Source organism: Belonocnema kinseyi, chromosome 10, assembly GCF_010883055.1.
Source record: "Belonocnema kinseyi isolate 2016_QV_RU_SX_M_011 chromosome 10, B_treatae_v1, whole genome shotgun sequence".
Taxonomy (NCBI): domain Eukaryota; kingdom Metazoa; phylum Arthropoda; class Insecta; order Hymenoptera; family Cynipidae; genus Belonocnema; species Belonocnema kinseyi.
In genome coordinates, this window is record NC_046666.1 from 115,928,480 (window position 1) to 115,952,332 (window position 23,853).

The 23,853-nt window shown below is 34.3% G+C and overlaps 1 protein-coding gene across 1 annotated transcript in view; it reads right to left on the bottom strand.

Moving 5' to 3' along the window:
• LOC117181326 (mediator of RNA polymerase II transcription subunit 13) overlaps positions 1–23,853 on the bottom strand; it is a 173,597-nt gene that overhangs the window by 80,387 nt on the left and 69,357 nt on the right. The window contains exon 8 of the mRNA XM_033373886.1: positions 16,768–16,977. Within this exon, the coding sequence (XP_033229777.1) occupies positions 16,768–16,977 (210 nt within the window). The remainder of the gene's footprint in view (positions 1–16,767; positions 16,978–23,853) is intronic.

A 23,853-nucleotide genomic window follows, 5' to 3' on the forward strand; every position in this document is an offset into this window, starting at 1 on the left:
ATTAGAATGGTCTGATTAAGTTTTTCTGGGTTTTCCCCAATCCTTGCAACGAATGTTGGGCCATATGTAACACGATTCTAAGAATGCATAGAGAAGTAAGTGTTTAGTTTTATGGTTTTGGTGTGAAGTGACGAATGCCATGATCTGGAGTACAGGGCTGACTGTTTTAAGAAGGGCGTGAGTGGGACATTTTGATGACCTAAGTCGACAGTCGTTTTACTTCACTCTTAGGAGTTAGATGTACCTTTCTTCTGCAATTTGAATAAACTGTTTGTTTATAGAATTAAAACGCAGTATTTTTATCTCTTTAAATAAAGCAATTTCCCATAGTAATCAATCTTCACAGCGGCCTTGGTTTAGTCATTTAATTTTTAGAAGTAGATGAATAATTTTATCATAAAAAGGAGTTTTCGATTATATCTCGAAATTTGAAGCCACATTATCTCTTCACCTATTGGTTGGATTTAAACTTGCCACCCATTCTTTAGAATCGAGATCAGAATCGAGATTAGCGGAATCTATTATGAAGCCAATGCATGCGCATCGAAATGCGATCAAGAATTGTTTTGAGGTTAAGAAAATAAGAACAGAGCTGCGTATTATGAAGCCAAGGCATTTCCACCGAAGTGCGCTCTAGCCCTGATCCTGACTGAGTTATGGAGTCTACGTGATGGTCGTAAAAATAAGGATAGGGGGGGGGGGTTGCAAGGTGGATGTTGACTGTGCAAACAAGTAATCATTTACGGCGTTATGTTGGCTATTTACGTTCTCCTCTTACCGATTAAAGGGGGCAACACGTGCCAGTCACGCTGAGTCTATGAGTTCTTACGTTCATGGCAGATTCCCGAGTGATCCCGTTTGGCGGCGGTAAATACTAGGGATACAAGTCGAGCCTGGAGTTTGAATTGTACAATTTTGACTTGCATTTTATTAAATGAAATAAATAGAATTAGCAGTAAATTACATATTTATGTTCTCTGTTGCTTTGCAAATTTACAGGAACTATTCATTATTTAAACAATTTTAATTAAAAAATTTAAAGTTTGGCCTTTATCCTACGAGGCAATTTGTTTTCGAAATCAACTAAGAAGGTCGATTCAATGACTCTTTTCTATGTTGCTTTGTAAATATACAAGAACTATTAATTATTGAAACAATTTCAATTAAAAAATTAAGAATTTGGTTTTCTTTCTACGAGCATGCTCCATAATTTGTTTACAGAGTGAACTAAGAATGTCTTTTGAATGTCTTTCTTTCTTTCCGATTGATTATAATTATCAAATATTCATGCTTTATTATTTAAATTACTTTCATGGGCAAATTAAGAGTTTGGGCATTTTTTAAAAAATAGGCCCAATTTGCTTACTTCCAATTACTTTTTCCTACGATACTTTGCAAATTTACACTAATGATTTATTGTTCAAATCAATTTCATAAACAAATTCAGAACTTAACTGCTTTTTAGATTTTGAACCATTTGAACATTTTACACAAATTAGGTTTTATAAGAAAATGTATGTACTATATATTTAATGAGAATTAAAAAAGAAATTAAAACTGTATAATAGTAAAAACTTTCATTTTTATTACTTGCAGTATTTATTTATTTTTATTAATGCCTTCCAGTAAGTTCATAATCTCTTGAGTTGAATATTTTGCTTTATCAAGATTTTCTGTAGCATATTTTCTCTTGGCATTGACGCAAAATGCGTTAATCTTCTTTTTTCTATTTAACTTACTCCGAATTTGCATTCAAGCCTTACTCGGGGGTTTTTGGGGTCGCTAAATCCGATTTTGAAGTCAAAATTTAAAAAAATCTAAATGGAGGATCGAATATGGTGGACGAAAAAAAAGCGGCTCGACTTGGATAAATCTTGGTACTTACGGGGTTTTGGGGTCGCTGAATCAGAATTTGAAGTCAAAATTAGAAATTTTTAAATGGCGGATATTTTTGTCGGCCATTTTGAATTTTTACTGCACTTTCGTGTTCAGCGACCCCAAAAATCCGTAAGTACCAAGATTTATCCAAATCGAGTCGTTTTTTGTATTTTCGTCCACCATATTGGATCCGCCATTTTGAATGTTCGAATTTTGACTTCAGATTCGGTTGCAGCGACCCCAAAAACCCAAGGATACACATTTTCCTGCCATTTTTGGCGTTTTTTGTCGAATTCTCTCTGCTAACGAAGGGGTTCATCACTCAGTCGAACATACAACAAGTATTATTATTATTACCTATAGTGATATGTTCTTTTAGGTTTAAAACCCGGCTGAAACAGAGGTCTTTCAACTTCACATAGTATGCGCATTTGAAACTTTTTCTTTTAATACTGTGGGCCTAAAGTCACTATATGAATTTTAGTACAGTTCATTTACAATGCGGCTACATACGAGTTTATTCGAATTAATCGCAGGCGCCTAAACATTTGGCCAGATGAGAGGAAAACTTCAGAAAACCACGTTTCGAGTTTAGCCGAATTTTCAAAATTCGAGTACACAACCCGGCCGTACGTCGTAGATGGTCACCCATTCAAGTGCTAGGGGCGCTCGAAATGGCTTAACATTTGGACTCTTCTCGAGATCAATTTACTATATATTTCTATGAAATTTTCACGCGCCGACATTTTATATGTTTTTTCCAAAATTCCATAAAAATTATTCCATAAAAATTATGAAAGTAAAAATGAATATCGCGGCATCATATTAAACTTCATTTACAAATAAAATAAGTTATTTAAAAAAAAACATATATATTTTTAGAACTCGTTCCAGCCATTTTTTATTAATTGTGGAGTTTGGCATGTAAAATGTTGCCTACTTTTACTTCTTGAATTTTGGTCTGGAATTATCAGTCAATTTATTTGACATTTTATGTTCTTGTTCATTTATCAGCGAATGTTACATTTATCGGATTTTTGTGTCTTAGAAATATTATGCAAGTTTAAGGCATAAAATGACAATATTTGGAGGCTCGTTGTGAGCCTCAGATATGCTTGTGTATCTTGACATTTTGAAGAGACATTTTTGAGACCGTTGAGAACAGATTTCTAAACAAAATAGTGCATAAACGTTTAATTTACATTGAGAATAGAGTAAGATGAACACCGGCTCAACGGACAACGGGTGAACGGCTGAAAAAAAAGTTGACCCTCGGTTGGGCCGCTCATTGACTATCGTATTTGGTGCGGTCTCAAGCCACAATCACTCACAACGAATTGAATGGCAAAGTAATAATAAGTTATTGTATCTACAACTGTTTTCTGGGTCATTCTTGTAGCTGGTGCTAGGACTTCTCCAACTTAGATCAGGAAACTTTAAAGCCTCAGAGCGAGAGCTGAAAATATATTTTTTTTGTTTGTTAAAAGAAAATTAAAAAAACATGGATAAATTTATCTACCTACGAGAACGATTTGATAAATACCCCCGTTGATTGTTCAAATGTGATTTTTTGGGCCATCATAATATACTCAGCCCTAAACTTCGTTAGGAGAAACTGAGCTTCAGAGGAAAGCAATGTTACGGGTTGTCTACTGAGTAGGGGTAATTGTTTAACTATCTTATTATCATAGTACTAATAGTCTTGAAGCACTTGTGTGCTGCTGCATTACGGTAATAAAACATATTTTATTTGCAATATTTAAAAAATAAGTTATAGAAAATGCAACACTACTAAAATATGTGCAGAAAGCAGGCAGTTAATACTTTTTTTAAATTTACAGTGCTTTCCATAGGCTCATCTTCTGCATTTGTAGCACAATATATTCTTTTCGTGACCCTGATTACGAATCCAGTGTATCGTTTGAGGTTTTCAGATCACTGAATATGAATTCAATGTAAAAAAATTCAAAATTAAACATGGTAAAGGTAACATGGCAACGAAAAAAGATAAGTTTTTGTTAGTTTTCATAAAAAAGTCACTTAGCGGTTTCTGTGCTCGTTCAGTTTGAGTTCGATGTCTTTCGGTTTAAGTTTAGTTAAAATGCAACAGCAGACAGGCAAGTCCATAAAATAGGGTAAGTTTTTTAATTTGACGTAAAGTAGTTTTTTCACAAAAATATTTTAAAAGTAAACAAGATGACAGGTTTTCAGGTTCGCTTCATAAATATTACCACTTCGTTATAATGTCCAATTCAAATATATACTTGGTGTGCTTTAAAACATTTAAATGTTAGTGAGAAACACCATTTTTTTTAACCCTGCCCCCTTTTGGACTGCCAGCCGAATCGGCATCCTGAGAAGTTTGAAAAGAAAATTGGTTCCCCGGCTATTCATAGTTTCATGAGGTACTAAAAGTTACAAAATTTCCATTTTTCATTAGTATTAATTATTTCACGGACATAGGTTAAAATTAAAATTAAAAAATCTATATATTTTTGCGTAAGACCAAATATGGTATTCTGTTAACAATTAATCTCTGCATTAAATACTGGTAGGATTGGGTACTGTCTTACGAATGTGGGCTTTGATATGGCCTGAAAGATGGTCTGCTCCTATACTTGTGCGAGACGTGTCAAACCGGCAAAATATAGCTCGGTTGCAAGTGCTCTAAATTGTGTTGTAAGTGCTCGATTTCATTGACAATATATGAAGAGAGTTGCTGGCGGTTCGGATAATAAAAATTCAATGAAAGTTATATTTGATTAATGCATTAAGTATTATAGTAATGAACTCAAAGTTTTATTGTCGACGAGGTGGTGATTGAAAAAATTAAAAATGCCGCTGCTCCTAACTGCTACTCTCGTTTCAAGCACATTTACAAGACAGGTGTACACGCACGGTGATTAGGCGCAATAGCAGCCCAAGCTCATTTTATTTTTGACAAATTTTACCTTTTTTAAAATTTTTAATTGAATTTTGTTTGAAAAATTTGGTTTTTGACCATTTTGACCTCAATTTCGAATTCCTTGGGCCCGAAATTCCCTTCACGACTACTTTTGACGGACTTAACATCCGTTTTTTCAATGTTGGTCCGCCATTTTTTCATGTGGCAATTTTGACCTCAAATTCGTATTCCTTGACACTGAAAACCCCGTAGACTACTTTGCACGAACGTAACGTCAGTTGATCCAGATTTGGTCCGCCATTTTGTTTTTGATCATTTTGACGTAAAATTCGAATTCCTTGACCCCAAAATCATAAGACTACTGAGTTTCAAGAAAGTTGGCTCGCTATTTGAATTTTGACCAATTTTTCGGGTGTTTGTGACCACTGTGGTACCGTACATACTATCTCGTCATGACGCAACTGTGAGGAAGAGTCGTGTACTGCCCGACTGCCTTGTGAATTGCGATATAAGAAAGTAAAACGTCTTGTATGAATATAAATTGGACGCCAGGCGTACAATTAGGCGGCGTAAATGCCGAAGTGGGGAGAAGTGTAGCTGAGGCTTAACTTTTGAGCGATCAGAGGGAGAGATCGGTTTTTTGTGAAGTCTTTTCTTTAATGAATGTTTATTTTATTATAATTTTATCTGAAATGCCTTAAATTTTCTTACAAATACAAATGAAGGTTCTAAAAAAATAAATATTTAATAAATCCAACGACAAATGCAACATGGCGTTAATTTAGTTCACAAAACTAATGGTGAGACACCGAACATATACTTATGATAGCATAATCTTATAATAACGATGGTTTCCCACTGCCTTCGGACGGCAAAACTGCTCCCACGCCACGGCGAAACATTTTTAGAAACCCTGATTTTGACATTATTGTGACTGACCCTATACAAAAAAGATGGAAAACACATTTCATCAACTTAGCCCATCACGATTTTTAATCGTTATCAGCAGTTTGTTAAAGTTACAAGATTTAGGTTAAATAAATCTTAAAGAAAATACGTAATGTCAAGTCCAAGCTCCGTTTGTGACATACTAAAACAATTTAAGTAATTTTGTTTTAGATATATAATTTTCTAAATATATGAAGTTATGGATTAGACTAAGAAATAATCCTTTATGATTTTTCTCTACTTTCACTTCCTAATCCTGGAAGGAGCATATTTTGGAAATATTGACAGAAACTTTCGAAAGTCTACCACAATAAATAGAAAAAAGATTTTCTGCGCAGATTGTTTTATAGTATATTACCACATAACGGAGGAACTGAAAGATACGCTAGAGCTCATGTTTAATGTTTGTGTCCGGTTCATATCAATTGAATTTAGTTCTACAAAAATAAGCTACAGTACTGCTTTGTTTATAATGATATTTCGATAAGATCTACCAAGTTACAACAGGTTATGGGCTCAGATCTTCGCAAGTTGTGACCGTAAAAACAAAATGTCATAGGATGCAAACTTATACACAGAAATAAGTTTAATGCTGAAGCACACCAGGAACGAAGAAAAGCCCGGTTAGTCGCAAGGGTTATTCTCAGTGTCCTGGGATACCTTTCAATGAGACTTTTGCTTCTGTGGTTGGACTCAGCTCAGTAAGGTTCCTGATGGGTCTCGCTGTTGAAAACGACATTGTCGTTCATCAACTAGATGTCACTACCGCATTTTTGAACAGAGAATTAGACGAAGAGGTGTACATGGAGGTGCCCGAACTTCTTGGAAGAACTTTTGCCACGTTTCGCCAATAGGGAGGAGTTATGTTTTATGGAAAAGGGAAGAGCCTCAAGAATGCTAGTGGAACTCCAAAAAGGAAATAAGGTCTGTTTTATGAGAAGGACGATGTATGGCCTTAGACAGGCTGGGAGTCAGTGGCACAGAAAACTCAGTACTTTGCTGAAAACTATTGACCTGAAGCCTTTAAATATAGACATGTGCAAGAATACCTTAAGTCAATTGAAAGGCTTTGTAAATGCTTATTGGGCAGCATATACTCAGGATAGAAGATCATACATAGGATTCGTTTTCGTTATCAACAACCGAGGCGGAATACATGGGATTGACTAAAGCCGCTAAAGAAGCGATATGCTTGAACAGATTCTTGAAAGAAATCGGATTGTAAATCTAAGAAAGCATCTTAATTTACAACGTTAATCAGGGAGCGAACCAATATCGACAAAGGGCTGGTAATTTTATCTACAGTTTATTTCAAAAGAATGCTTAACAGTATTTGCTCGATTTCATTAAACCTGAAGACAAGAAAGAGCACATCCATTCCAAACTCAAAAAAGTTCAAAAAATCCTCTGCGAAATCCGCGAGTATCAATTGACTGAATCATTGATTTCCTCGATGAATAGCAATAAAATTCTTTCTCTTATTTTTGATCAATTTTAACATAATTTAAAGTAAATTTCAGCTCCGGTTTGTAAACCTGACAATTAGGAACTGCAAAACTGCGATGCTTCACTTTTTAATTTCAAATATAAGATTTTATGAAGCTCAGACTGATAAATAACCATGACTCCATGCTCCTTAAAGAGATAACTAATCCTGCGAACATTTGCAAAATACATTACATATTATGGGTGCCGTTATAATACGCAATGAATTTTGACGCAGAGGACTGCACTCAAGTCACAATTAATACATGCGAAAAGCCTGGAAACAATCATCATTCACACATTTCTCTATTAAAAGTACTGGGTTAAAAAATACGTCGCTTCACCGACCGTATATCGTTTAAAGCAGTGCTGGACAATGGTTGATTCCTGGTAGGATGACGTTACGAATAAAAAGGTCAAGTGAGCATTCCTTTATATTTGCATTGCGCAAAATAGCAATTCCTCTATTAGTTTTGATTGGATTGATTACCAACGGCTTTACAAGGTAAGAAAGAACAATTTCTGAAAGAACATGAATTGATCAAAACAAAACTAAACATTTCTACAAAGCAAACAAATAAAATCGCGGAAATGTACTCCGCTGATGCGATCACATCACCCGAATTATTAAAACTGGAGCTGAATTCTCAGTTGTATGAACTATAGCTGACATTCCAAGCATAAGAGGACTTGAGTAATGCCGTGTAAAATTGGATGAATATACCGAAGACGAAGCGGAAACTACTAGTTATCGCAAAAAGAAGGGAAAAGTTCAATTCTCTATTCTAATTCACGAAAATACGAAAATTAGTGAAATTAACAAATCTCACTAATTAAAAAACGGCATATATAGAAATTACATTAAGTGTGGTAAACAATATCGCTAAATAGACGCTAAATTTATTGTTAGAATCTATTTCACGATAAATCTCGATGAAATAGGTAAATCCAACGAAGAAACCTTGAGTCGGCTTCTAAAATTATAGAGGGTTAGAAAAAAATGCCTATAATGAAGAAAGAGCACATCCTTCATGAATAAGTGCGAGGATGCCAAGAGAAGTAGATGATACAATAACTTCTACATCGTGTTGGATTATACATTATTGCAAGATCAGAGAAGATAGAATTTCGACAAAGGTTCGAGAAGTAGCCAAAACAATTCGACAAGATGTTTACGCTGATAATTTGGTCACTGGTGCTGACACAATAAAAGAGACCAAATCACTCGCAAAATAAATATTACAGGTTTTAAAAGCAGAATGCTGAATCTCCGAAATTGAGTTTTACATGAAATTCGTGGAACAGAAGACATGAGATGCAGATAAATCTGAAAGTCTACCAGAAACAGTCAATAATATGAATATTTCTTGGCACTTCATTCTCGCGCATTTTTCTAATTTTTTGGAAACTTGGGAAACTCGAGTAAAATCCACCAATTACTTCAAGCGTGTCTATAATAATGTCTTAACAGTTGAATAGTTGTACACATTATTACTTCAAGTAGTATGAATGCGGTTTAATGTGGAATCGACTGCTGTATTTTGATTCGATGCAGTTTTGGAGGAAATTTTATTTCAACTAAACGGAGACTACAAGTGTTATTTTCTATTAAGCGACCGCCGTTATAAATAAGCCTGGGGCCCTTTAAGATTCACTTGTGTTTTTACAAGTACAGATACTTAAGAGAGAGAGAGAGGGGGGGGGGTCACGAAGTGTAGCTATGATACTTGGGGAAAAAGCTTGGTTTAAATTGCATGTTAAAAAACGGTTTAGTCAGAGAGGATTAAAGAGAATGGAACCATGCATCCAATTTTTGTACGTACATTGGTATATACACATACAATTTAGTTTTTCGCCCAGATGAAAGGAACGCTGAAAGTCTTGCAAGGAAAACTTCATTGCGTACATTTCGCATGTGTATTGAAAAATTAAAAAATGGTATCATTACGTAAGATACAAGTTACGCAATACTTAAATGGCCTTCTTTCCAATATCAAGACAGAAAATTAAATGAATTGGTTTGAATCTGAGGCCTTCTTAAAGCAGCGAAATAATTCATTAAAGATATCGAATTTTACACTGAAAAATGTTATTGGCGAAAGATGAATATAAGGCCCCCGCGCCTCTATAGAATCATTGAAAATATTGTTAATAAATTTTGAAATTGCTAAATTAACATAATTTTCTCAAGGTCTGCTATATTAGGGACAAAAGTACACTGTAAAAAATTTTTCTCTAGATTACCTGCTATGTTTTTGTAATAATATTAATTATACCTAAACTTGTAAAATCACTACGTTCAACGTAACGGGTTTACAAAGCTTTATGCATTTAGGTCGCATTACCAGCTTAACCATAATTACAAACATGTAGTAGACAGCAATGAGATTAATATACATTAAAACTATTTTACAACGTACGCGGTAATCATTCAGCACAAAAGAAACGAAGAAACTAGTGATTCATTTTACACGAAGTATTGATATGTAAATGCGTAAACCCGGAAATTGGTGACATTTGACGAGAAAATTTATTACAAAAAAAATTTAATCAGTTTAATATATTGTGCTGCAGGTGAGGCAAGCAAACAGTTCCACATAAGCGTGAATTTTGATGTATGAGCCAGAGGCTAATCGAAGGGGATGTGTAGGAGAGTCGAAGGCGAACCGGAAACAGGAAAAAGGCGAGTTGCGAACGACTCAAGAGTTGCTGATGGAAAGTACTGTAAACGTCACAAAAGAGTTATAACTGCCTACTTTCTGCACCTGTTATATCCGATAACAGTAATTTTTGATTTCATAAACGATAAAAACAAAATTTCCGGAAACTTTGGAAATTTTGGAAACTTCCAACGAAGGATCCCGCAGTTACTAGTTTTTTTTGGTGCGATTTCCTTTATAAACCAGACCTGTACAGAGAGGAGAAATTTCGTCGAAATTGCCTTTAGACCTGGTAAAAGGGAAGTGGTCCTGGATTCCCAACATGTGGCGATTGAATCGATTTCCCCGTGCTGGACAGTCCTGTTATAAATCACCAAAAATTTCCGAAATTTAAGATATCCAAAAATGTCCCTTTGGAACACTAGACTTACTATCTCATCTGGGAAATTTCAGGTGACAACGAACAACGTCACCATCCAAAGGGGTGCTTTTTAGGGCGATACCATGAGCCGTATGCTTCTTGCATCACAATTCTGACTCTATACCTCTCACAACGTAGTTCTCCTAGACACCTCTTTGGAGACACTAATCATCGCAAGCATAAGGTCAATCATGTATTTAATGTAGATGACCTGAAAATCTATGCTTTTGGTACAAGCTAAGTCCAGAGTGTCTTAAATATCATCAAGGGAATTCAAGTACAGAGGGTCAAAAATTCGAAAAAAAATTGTATTATTGAAACATGAACTGTTGTAGTCGGTAGAGTAGGATCCTCTGTGTTTGTTTCAGATGATAGAGGGAGATCAGTGCATTATCTTAACGTCACATTTCTGTGGTAACTTCACCTATTCTAGCGCTACGTTAAAAGTTTGAACAGGAGATAAAGTGCGTCTGAGTATACAAGTTTACAAAATGACTTTGATTCGGCGATTTGTAATGCAACAAAATGGATTCATCCAGTTAATGTATGTATAATGCAAATCGATAACTCCGATCATCCCATCTCATTAACATATTTCTATAAATATATAATAATATTGTGGAAAAATATGTAAAGTCAATTATATTAAATTGTTTTAACATATGCCAAAAGGTAATTATCCTATAGTATACTGCCTAATGAAAACCTACAAAGTATCTGTAATTCAAAATATTGAATGACTTCTTAAAAATGTGTCTGCCATTTTGAATTTCTAAAATCTGAATCCAGTATCTTAATCAGCGACTTCGAAAACGAAAGTATACCAAAAATTATGGCACACCATATTCGTCGCTCTAATTACGATTTTCGGACAGCATTCTCCATTGCATACTTACCTAACATCGTTCTCCAAAACATTGAGAAACGAACATCTTGCGTGAACCAACATTGAGCCCTGTGAGCAAGTATCTCACGGTCATGAGACGTGGCCACTACTTTGATATACCGTGGTTCTACTGGGAGCCAGTGTCATTTTCATATGTCAGTTACTCCCAGTGGGCCTATGAGAAAGCTCCCGAACGCGTTCTCGGGTTGCGGATAGAGGGTCCCTGTGCCAAGGGTGCCTGCTAAATATGGTTACAATAATTAATAAGCAGTAGCGGGAAATTGTCCCGGCATGACCCGAAGGAATTAACCCACAAGCGGAGGCGTAACAAATGTGCTTAAAGCTGAATGACACCTGGGTAAGGTGTCTCGAACGGTGACTAGGATACCGGTGACCACTCAGAGTACGCAATATGATCTTAGGGAGCTTAGGGAGCCAATCAAGACTATTCAAGAATAATTATTATTAATAGCTTATTCCACTGGTTACACTTTTCTTAAACATTAGTTTAATTTTTACGGCAATCTCGTGTTTCCTTTTCGGCAAACTAGCCTTAAAAAAATTCAAATACCGACACCGCATATTCAAAGGATCAATGGCCATTCGAAAATTCAGTGCAGAAATGTCCTTTTTACATTCTCATCATAATGAGAAGATATTAGTTTTCTGTGAAAACTGAATATCGCGGATATTCCCTGAATTCGAAAAAAAAAACCGTTTAACGATGGTGATAGGGATATTAGTCCTTATTATAGCGACACATTGAGCAGTGACAGTTCAGATTTACTTTAGACTATTAAACGATTTTACCACTTAAAATTTGCGCGAATGTGAATATTGGATAAAGATAGTGTTGCGGTAATAATAATTTATAAGCGTTTCGAATGTAGGCGGTAACTATAGAGTATTGAAGTATATTGGCAGCGCCATTAGGCGGCGAGATTTTTGAACGGCCTAGTGGGCCGTTGTGCTATGTCGTGCAATTAACATGGAGGACAGTGCAATTTAAGAAAGGAAAAACGTTATTTTTCAAAAGCCCTACAATATTATCATAACAACTTTTTGAATTTTCTTGAAAAATCGAAAATTCAAATTTTGATCTCACGAAAAAAAATGAAAAATAAAAAATTTCATTTTTCGGTATAACTATGCAAAATACAAAAAACAAATAAGATGAAAATTGTGCACCCGCAAAAAATTTACAAATTTCAAATGAATCACTTTGGTAGGAAGGGCAATTTTCGTTTTATTCATCAACAGCATTTGAAATTAAAAATAAAATTTTTGAACAAACGACAAAAGGTAAGAAAAAATAAACACAATTTTCTCATCTACACTACTTGCGTCCCACGAGATACTTCAGAGATCCATATTGAAACATCAAGAAACGCTCTAGATGATTAATAAAACAACTTCTAGAATTTGTTTGTAAACTCGAAAATTCAAATTTTGATCGCACGAGAAATAATGAAAAATCAAATATTCCCAAAAAAAGATATACAAATGACTTATTAATCACTTTCTTATAAGACAAGTTGTTATTGTTTCATTCATAAAAGACAGCATTAAAAATATAAAAATTTAGTTTTGGGACAAACGACACAAGCTATGAAAAAAATAAGAAAAAAGTTATTCACCGTAAATGATCTACAGATTTACTAATAATAATTGTTTGATATGATGCGTAGTTTTTGTTCTATTCAAAAAAAGCAACATTGAAAATAGAGAAAAATAAAATAAGTTTTTGGGCCAACGACACAATATAAAAAGAATGAATAGACAAAGTTATTCTACCAGAAAAATAAATTTTGGAGAAACGACAGAAGAGCTGAAAAAAATAACATAAAAGTTGTTCAACAGCAAAATATCTACAAGTTTCTTCTAAAATCTTCTGATTAAAATATATTAAAAATAAAAAATAAACTTTTTGGAAAAGGCACACAAGCTACAATAACATTTTCTTTAGCAAACATTTTCGCCTAAATTATATTTTAAAATCTGCTTAGAATCACCTTTAGCTGAGATGCGTATATTTTTAGTTTGGATCGTTAAAAAAACCTTAAAAATAAACAATTTAAATTTTTAGAAAAAAGATACAAGTTGCAATAAAATGTTTAATAGCAATTTTTTTATTAGGATGCTCACTTTCTTTAATTATAAAAACAAGACAATGGAAATACGTATGTTTCAATACCAATGCATATTATGAATTGTAATAATATTCTATTAAAATATACTTTTTTCAGGGTTGTTGAGAATAAAAACTAGTGCAAAATAAGAAAAAAATAAAGTAATCATTAAAAACAAAATTTGTACATTATTTTCCAATATCTGGAGAAACAGCCCCAGACCGAGTTTGGAAATTGAGATGGCAAAACCCCTAGTTTTAATTTAGGTTTCTTTTACCATTATGACTGCAAGAAAATCATTATTTTACAATTATAATATAGTTTAATACTTGCATTTATAAATAAATTAATGTAATTGTAAATAAACATCGAAACTCTGAGATAATTAAGAACTGTTATTAATGTTACTTTGACATTTTTCTTAAAGATAGTAAGGGTCTTATAATATTTTTAAAACTTCGGAAACTATTGAAACTATCATTTTACACACTATCAAAATAATCTAAAAGTTTGGCAACAACAAGAATATCTCAAAATTTGAAAATCAATGTATACGTAAAACCGTTAGAGCCATTCGGTTATTTTAGGTTAAAGGACATTGATGTAAACAAATCGTAATATTTACCGCCATAAACGTTCAATCAGGAGCTAAAACTTCCTTTTTCCAAATTATCTGTTCCTTTAATAAGTTATCTTTACACACTACCTGGCCAGGTTTAACAATAAAATAATTTTAATAACGGTTAATATTTTAATCCAATTTTCAAATAAATATATGACTAAATGTACAGTAAAGTTAATAGATTCCATACTGATAATCTTTTCACTATCTTAAAGATTAATACAATGTACTAAATATTAAAAATTATAATTTTTATAATTTGTTGTGTATTTTTATTATAATGAAATAATACATTAGAATCATTCAAGTGATTAAAAATAGAAAAACTATTATTTATATTAAAATTTTAGAATTGTAAGTTTATTTGCTTTAAACCTTCAAGACCTATACTTCATATTTTACCATTTTACTCTGCTTGAATATTAAAATCCTTAAAAAGTCATTTCCAGTGTTTTTCAGGTATATTTTTTAATCCTCGATATTTTTTTAATTCTAGAAACAGTTAACCTTGGCTTAATTCAACCTCAAAGTTTTTTAATTATCTACAAATGTTCAAAATATTACAAAAACTGAGAAAAATACTACATCTCCCATGTTTCTTATCAGCTGTCATTCAAATGTAGGGCGTGGCGCTAGTATTTCATTTTCTGCCGTCCTTCACAAAACTGACTCAAGCATTTGCATGGCGAGTCACACCCTGGAACAGACCGAGCGCGTATATTATATTAAATACATTATCGAACGCAAAGCACGAGATAAATAGATTATTGAGCGCGAAGTGCAAAAAAACAGAAGTTGCACGCCTCAGGCGCGCTGAAACTCGTGAGCCACGCGCACTATGCGCGAAGAGAATGTGCCCGTTCGATGGGCACATTTTTTAGAAGTTGGATTTTCCAAAAAGGAGGTTTGTTATTGGTGCAAATTCGGTACTAAGTTATAATAAAAGTGTGACCAGTCGAAGAAGCTATAATTCTTATTTAATTATTATAATTATTTAATCATTATTATTTAGAGGTAATTCGAATTATTTTCCAACAAATAATAGTATCACGAATTTCATCTCAACTATAAGGTATCCTAAGTGATTAAAAGATTTTTTAATAAAACATCTATGTTCTGTAAACATCGAAACATCGATGTTTTTCTTTCGATTCATCGATTCATCGATGTTCGGTAATAAGGAGGTTTCACTTTCGATGTCCCATCATTATGTCAATAATATCCGCTCGTTCCGGCACATGCGGAGTTGAAATGTATTTAAAGGCGACGCATCGAGATAAGACCGGTACAGCCAATGAACGTCGCTTGATAAAAATAATCGAAGGCCGCGATAGAGATGGGGACCCCTCCAGGCTTGAAATGAAAGAATCTTTACGTTTCGAGGTCGCGGAAATAGGAGACTTCGCTGTATAAAGACATATTACTTTTTTTTAATGCAAAATACAATTAATAACTTTATCTAAAGGTTGTATAATTGTAGATAATTATGAAAATATGTTAATAATGCTACCGTATATAATTTTTATGACTTATGTTCAGATATTATTTTGGGTATCATTTTTACGACATCGGTATTTTTCATTCAGTCACGCAGTTTATATTACTACAATTAGATAATTAAATATTAATTATTTCATACTCGCAAGTTCGCGACCAAATTTATTTTATTATTTATTTACAAAACAACATAAATCATTACATTACTTGAAACTAATTTTGAAAACTTTTTGCAGTTTTTGTTAAGAATAAGTTTTTTTAGAGTATTGATTATTATTATTATTATTAGTATTTTTAACTTTTGGGACTTTTTCCTGAAAGTTTTGAAAAGGAAATAATATGGGCATGTTACCGCTAGGTGTCTGATGGTAAAATTATGACAAAAGTGAAATCAGTCTTCGTGCCAATAAACAGCGGGTCGGAATGCGGCTTCGCCAAGTTCGAGACAGACAAGTAAGATATGGAAATAAATTTTAAGCTGGGATGGACGTCACTTCCCCTTTTTGGTTTGTACGTCAAGGTGAATTCTCGAAATTTCCCATACTACGTGGAACAAAAAATTCTTGAACTCCAAGGTAAATTCCCGAACTACTGCTGAATTTTCTGTACCATTTTTCAGAATAAAATTCTTATCTTTTAATTAAATTTCAGAACTTGACATTTTCCTTCAGTTGGTTCGGAAAAATTTCCTAACTGTTATTTAAATTCTCAATTTTTTTCTGACATTTTTCCGATGCAATGTGTGGGCTATTGTTAGCTTTCCTAACATTTTTGGGGAAATTCCGGAAAAATGCATTAAAGTGCATTTTATTTTAATGAAAAAAACTGAATAAGACCTTCAAAGTGAGAAAATGTTATCAAATATAATCGAAATCTAACAATTTATATTTCGAAACTTCGCGCAAATGAATCACCCTATCAAGAGACTCAAGATTCGGGCCATGTCCGAATTGGCAAAGTACATTCTGATGTAAATACTTCCATGCTATGATACAAATCGTCAGATATAACGTAACGTCGATGTTCGCCGGTTTTTTTCATCCCGTAGCGGGATTAGTTACTTCGCCAATTCCCACAGGGCTCTGCAACTGATTGCACTTAAAACCAATACGGTCAATTGTGGGTGCCTCTATTAGATTTGATGACTTTCTCTCAGTTGCAAGTGACTAGGCATTCCAGTCTACCATTAAGAAGAAACAATACATAAATTAAGAAAAATAAATTAAAACAAAGGTCGAAGCGAACATTTCGATTAACCTTTTCACGTTCTTTTTAACGTGGAATATAATAACCTTAATAGCAGTATCGCGAGTTTTGAGACACCCAGAATACCTACAGTTTCGTCACTAGAAGTATCAGGATCAGAATTATCGAAAATTTGATCCAAATCTTTGTAAGATGCTTGAAGTCCTTCATTAGTGAATAGAGAGCCAGGTTTTGGAGGATCGTCTCTCGGCCTTTTGAGTCCATCAAGTGAGCCGCCATTTTCTTCTGCTGTTGCATCAAACTCATATGGATCTGGTCTCCCTCCACAGTTACCTTCATCCTAGAAAAGGTTTTATTCGGGCCATTTATGTTTCAAACATTTAATGTCATGAATGCATCAAAACCAATGCGCGGTTTTACATCAGTTGCACAAGACGATGAATTATATTGCATCACAATCAATTTTTATGTTTAAACAAGGCATCTACTAATTTCTGTGCATGAAACTCGCAGTTTTATTATTTTCTGGTATATGGCATCACAATAGGTGTGCGAATAAAATATACATATGAGTAGGTCCGAATGAAAAGTGTCCAGGTTATGGGAAAGGACTTGAATTACGTCTCTAAGGTACACATTCCTATGTATCCCCTCCCCCACCCATTTAAAAAAATGGTTTGATTCTGATCCATTCATAAAATTTCGAATGAGAAGTTTACGAATTGAGAACTTGAAAAACAACATTTCTAGATATTTTTCATTAAAGTTGGCGGGTTTTATAAGCAAAAGTGTCGATTTTTTTCTTTAAACGTAAAATACACCCAATTAATTTCAATTCGGAATCGCAAACGCTCATAACTACTCAAATAAAATCGAGAAACTGGGTCTTTTACACTTGGACGTACACAAATGATACATTTTCTATGAAAAAAGTTATTGAATATTTCAAAGTAAAATGCTTCATAATAAGATTTGAAAAACTTCTTGTAAATCGATGTTGTTGATTTGCTGTTGGTGTTCTTTCGTCTGAGTTGTTTATATATTAGATAGTGTTTATTTTCTGGTGGAGATGACTTACTTCAGACAAAAAAGGTTGGGTCAGAGACAAAGAAGAGACAGACTTATAACGCATGCAGATAAAGGCAATGTTACAGTTGTTCTTAATAAGGATTCTTATATTAATAAAATGAATGAATTGTTAAATGATATCACAGTATATGAAAAGTTAAATATTAATCCGATTTGTCATATGCGTCCTGCTGTTTCTTTAATCAATTCTCCAACTTTTAAAATGTCAAAACTTTTTAATAACATATTTAAAAAATCCTTAATAACTCCAAAAACACACTTAAAAATTCTTTTGAATTCAAAAACATAATCACTAAACGAATTGTTCCTCTAGATCACATTATGGTTTCACTAGATGTTTCATTTTTATTTACAAATGTTCCAATAGAATCAGTTAAAAATAGTGTTTCCAGTAGATGGATAAATATAAAAAAATTATACTGACTTACCATTAAATGAATTTGAAAAAGGAATAGAATTCTTAATGACGAAAACAGTTTTCCAATTCAACAATGATTATTATAGACAGATTCATGGTACTTCCATGGGCTCTCCAATTTCACCTATTTTGGCAGATTTAGTCATGCAAGACTTAGAAAATACTGTTATTAATAATTTAGATTTCAATCTACACACATTTTTTAGATATGTCGATGACATTTTCATGATTTGACCAAAAAAAATTAAAGTACGTGTTATCAAAGACAAATAAAAAATACTTCAAGAACACGATACATCACACTTGAATTTAGGAACAGTAAATTATTTTAAGTCCAAATTTTTCGTGTCTATTCTTTTCCATGGTAGTTTATCGTTTGAAATGAAAAGAATTCTGAAAGAATTTGATATTAAAACAGTTTTTAGAGTTGATTCCAAATTCAACAGTTTCATAAAATTAGGTAAAGATGTTTAGGACACTTTTGATTTGACAAACGTAGTTTATAAAATTGAATGTTTAGAATGTGAAAAGTGTTATATAGGTCAAACTGAAAGATTACTGTACACTAGGATTAAAGAACACCATGAAGATTTTAGACAAAATCCAAAAAACCATGAAGTGATAGCAAAACACCAGGTTCAGACTGGTCATGAAATAGACTAGATAAATGTTCAAGTTCTACACCATGAGCATGAGCCTAATAAATTTAAAAGATTTGTAGCTGGCATGTCCTTTATTAAGAATGGAGGTGATAAATGCCTGAATGTATTAACTGATCTTAAACATTATAGTTCTTGATATAACATAATCTTAGATTCTTTAATTTGATATCCAATTTTTTTTGAGACTCCTATTCTTACTAGTTAAATAATCAATTAGATGAAATTATCAATTATATTCAACTTCTATATTTTTTCCTTTAGAGCCTTATGTTTCGAAATTATAGTTACACTACTGATATCTTATCCTTTGTACACTATTTCTCTCTATTTTCTCGTCCTTAATACCAAACGTTAAAATGGAGGAGAACGCCAATTTCTGCTCCTTAATTTTTAAAATGATTTTACTGCTATACAATTGAACAATCTTCACAATTTTTGACAAAACATTAATTTTATCCGAAAAATTGATAACAAACATTTTTTAACAACATCAAAAATGACATCCAGGTAACAAAACAATTAAATTATATTTGCTAACCTTATTTGTAACAAAATGTCAAATTTTGTTTCTCATGTCGTTTAATTTTTAATAACTATCTCATTAATTTTACAATATTTTTATTATAAAAATGTTTTTTTTTTAATATTTTTTTAACAGACTAATTAATTAAGAATTAGAACCAGAGAGGATGGTTCTTTTTAAATTTTTCAACTTAAATCGACCTTAGTGAAGTTTTATTCCTGATGAGGAGTGTTATACTCTCGAAACGTTGAAAGTTTTATCTTCAATAAAGGATCTAACATCTATCCCTTCAATTTTTTTGTCTGAAGGAAATCATCTGCACCAGAAAATAAACACTATCTAAGATTTGAAAAATTATGATGGCACCGTTGTTTGTTTTCTCTTGAATTTCCAAAACATGTTATTGAAAGTTGATACAGAAAAATGACCATAATTAAAAATAAGATTGATATATATTTTGAAGATAAATTATTTATATAATGACGAACATGAAATAACGGCTTTTAAAGCAAAGAGTGTTTAATTTATGATATAGACAAATTACGAGTACAATATTTCATTAAATTGTGAAGATGTAAAAAGACAAAGAACGGCAGGACGAAAGTATGCATACAATTCCCCAATAACATATTCTTTTAATACCAAATTCTGTATTAAAAGGTCATCTCAAACTGTAGCATGGTTGAACTGTCGTCCCAAGCTGTATTGAATTAAAGCTCTAATTTACGCAAAGCAGCATCCTTAAAAAAGGGTTTATTTGAAATGTTATATATAAATTTTAAAAATCAAATGTTCAGACAAAGTTGAAAATAAATTAGATCCACGGAAAGGAAAGAAAAAACATGATTTCATTATACGAGTAACACTTTCAATATTACTTTTTATTCGAATTCCGCTGTATGTTCTAAGGAGTCAGTATGGTGAAGAACAATGACACTTATGTTCGTAAAATTGGAGTGTAATCAACTCTTTTACGCTGCTCAACATATACAATATTAAACTAAATTCTGCTACTCCAAATAGGTAAACTTTTATTTACTTTCAGCTTTGACCTCACGGCTTATTCTAGAAACGTGATTACAACCGAGGACTCACGACAAGGACGTGGTTGTATATTGAGTCCCACCGCAACCTGCTGAAGTCAACTATATATGTTATGTTTTGCTACTACACCTTGAGGATGACATAAGAATCTGAAAACTTCATTAATAAAGAGATTGCTTTAGATTATCTATTACACTGTTAAAAATACCTGGTTAAAATTCCAACCACATTTGGTTGAAAATTCAGCCATGAAAAATATGTAACCAAAACTCGGACCGCTGAAAATCGTACCATAAGCTAAACATCACAGAGAAAGCAGATTAATTCTGCGCCACGTGGCCGACTTGAGAACTTTGGTGTGTACTTTGAAGCCGACATTCATTAGTCCATCGAGGTTATACACGCTGCGGAATTTGAAATCAAATGTAAATGCATTTTCTTAAATTTCTGTCGATGAATTAGATTTCAAAAAATTTCGTGGTTTAGAAGTGGTTGAATTTTCAAGATATCTCTTAACAGTGACATATCTCAAATCAGCATTAAAAATATGATCGAGAAATGGCGGAACTGTGAAAGTAATAGAGTTTTGTTTCACTTAGTCTACCGTATCATAATATAATGTTGCCTTACAACTCATCGCTTCCCGTAGCACAACAAAGTATAAAAACACAGTTACGGCAAGACAGAAAATGACAAAGATGGAAAGAAAAGTAGATCACAAAACTTATAAATAAATAAATAAAGCTAAGGAGTATCCATTAAGAGGGTTGCGTCTACAGACCTAACTGGCGGCAGCAATTAGAGAATGCATTCCGATTTCCGTGTTTATTTCGAACTAGTTTCAGTACGGATTTCCATAATACTATTGGTGGACGCCACCATAATTAGATTATAGAGGTGATTTTTTTTACACAAACGCTAGGGATTCATAATTTTGTAGACACAAAAAAGGATGCAACAGTTGCTGACGTATTATCGTCGAGTAGGATATAAAATTAGATCAACTTTACAATTGTGCGATTTCTGAATAAATAAAATAGAAGGGGAAAATATCCCTGACAGTACTTCGAAAATATATCAGGCGATTTTTACTCGAGCAAATGCACGTTCCTGTTTTAAAAAATTAACAGACTCATTTTCATGAAAAATGACCTCTCTTTCTTTTTATTCTCCTTGACTATGATGTTTTTGTCAGCTGGTGCCGAAAATTCGATAACGAACATGGTTCACTTTTAGAAGTCAAGAAGAACCATGTCTGGTCTCGAGTATGCAACAGAAACAAATGTCGAAAATATCAAGTTCCAGTATATGCAGCACTTCCCATTCTCGACAATTGACTCGATTTCCCTAGGAGTATTTAGAGGACGGACATTACGGTTAATGCCGTAAGAGTGACAGATATGGTAATAAAGCAGTCTTAGTGCCGCATTGTGACTTTAGATGTAGGTCGTTCCCGCATAAGTTGGACAACTAGATAGAATATGAGCTAAGTAAATGCTCGGGGTGTGCATAGCACGCCTTGCAGCTATCATCGGACATGTCTTGGCTCAAAATGTGACGACGGCATGTTAAAGTGGAAATGACACTGTCTTGGCATGCAAAAATGAAACCCTCCGTACCAGACTTCAATCCGGGAGATTTAAGGAAAGCAAACGTTAGTTTTTCTCTTGTGCTTTCTTAATCCGGGGTTTCAGGTGTGAGTACTCGAGATAGGTAAGATTTGATTGCATTTTGCTCACCCCTAATACTGAACACCTTGACGACGTGCGATGTACAGTCGTGGAACAGAAGACTCAAGATGCATGCTTTTGTTCGTGTGCATAACCTTTCTTGTCCCGATATCAAGCGATCTGAGCTCGTTCTACGTCCATGGAACTACACCAAATGAATAGAGTACTACCGGGACGGCAAGCATGTTCGTTGCAGATACTTTGTTCCTCGCCGACAGTTTGGAAGTCCAAATTTGCCGGATGAGACATTTGTACCTGCTTCGGAGAGTATCCTTTATAGATGTCACATCCTGAATGCGGCTCTGTGGCACGCCCAGGTATGTATAAGTCTGTCCAGCGCAAAGGTGTCGTATAGCGCTTCTAAACCTTGGCGCATTTGTCTAACCCAAATTCCATTCCAATTTCCTTAGTATATCGTTCGACAATCCCTAGAGCTAGATGTAGTTGCTCTTTGTTTTTAGCATACATCTTAAGATCGTCCATGTAAAATACATGAGTGACCTTGTACTTTCGATCTGCATGTTTGCGGCACAAGTACCCATCGGAATGGCGAAGTGCTAGAGATAGTGGCAATAATGTAGGGCAAAAGAACAGTGGGCTCATGGTCTCGCCCTGAAAGACACCTCTCTGAAAGGTGATCTTGTTAGTTGTCACACGATTTCTTCCTGATAAGATAGTAAATCTGGTTTTCCAAAGCGGCATCAATCTCTCTATGCACCTAACGATTCGCGGATGAACCTTTAAGCTTTCCAAAAGACAGATGATAACTCTAAGGGAGGTCGAATCAAAAGCTTTCCGATAATCAATCCAGGCCATCGATAGGTCACGCTGGTAGAATGCTGCATCTTTGCAGACACATCTATCGACGAGCAGGTTCTCCCGACATTCCGCTACGTCTTTCTTTGAGCCTCGTTGTTATTACATTTCTTGCCACACAGGTTAAATTGCTCGAACAATGCTATCATTTAGCATATCTGTGAATATCTTATACAGTGGGTTCAGACAAGTGATTGGCCCGTAATTCTTCGGGTCAGCTAAGTTGCCTATTTTCGGTAGGAGTATTGTGCGCCCTTCCAACAACCACTCCAGAATCGACTCTTCCGATTGATTGCCCAGAGGTCGGATTCTTCGGAAAAATGTCCACGAAGCTCGTCATTCATTTCAGCCAGATCTTTAGGCTTGAGAGAAACCTTGGGGTTAATGTTTCTCCGGGTCATAAAGCATCTCAGACGTTCGCAGACGTTGCTGCGAAATGTGCGATAGCTCAGGGTGTTTCTTGTACCACAGAGCATGCAACCGTGCCATATAACGCCGTTGAGGGGCCACACTCGCATCGTACCACTTTAGCAAGTCGTGATTTAGTTGCTCCATGCACCTAAAGGTCCCGAGATTCGGCCGATCCATCGCATTGAATCCATTTTCATTGGCTCCCCCAGCTCTAGAGTGGTCGGCATTGTTAGCCGACCCATTGTCGGGAGCCCTGCGCGTTGTTTTGAACCGCACTTACTACAACTATGTTTGGTGTTGTCATTGCTGTTCCCACGAGAAGCTAGGGAGAGGGGTTCTTCCATCCTTGCAGAGCCCCGCATGCAAGGATAAGGCTGCGTATTCTGAGAGGTCGCCCGGTATCCCAGAGTCACCGTTCTAGACACCTAACCCAGGTGCCATTCAGCTTTCGGCACGGTTTTCAGACCTCCGCTTGGGGGTTAATTCCTTCGGGACAACCCCTGGGCAATTGTCCGCGAATGCC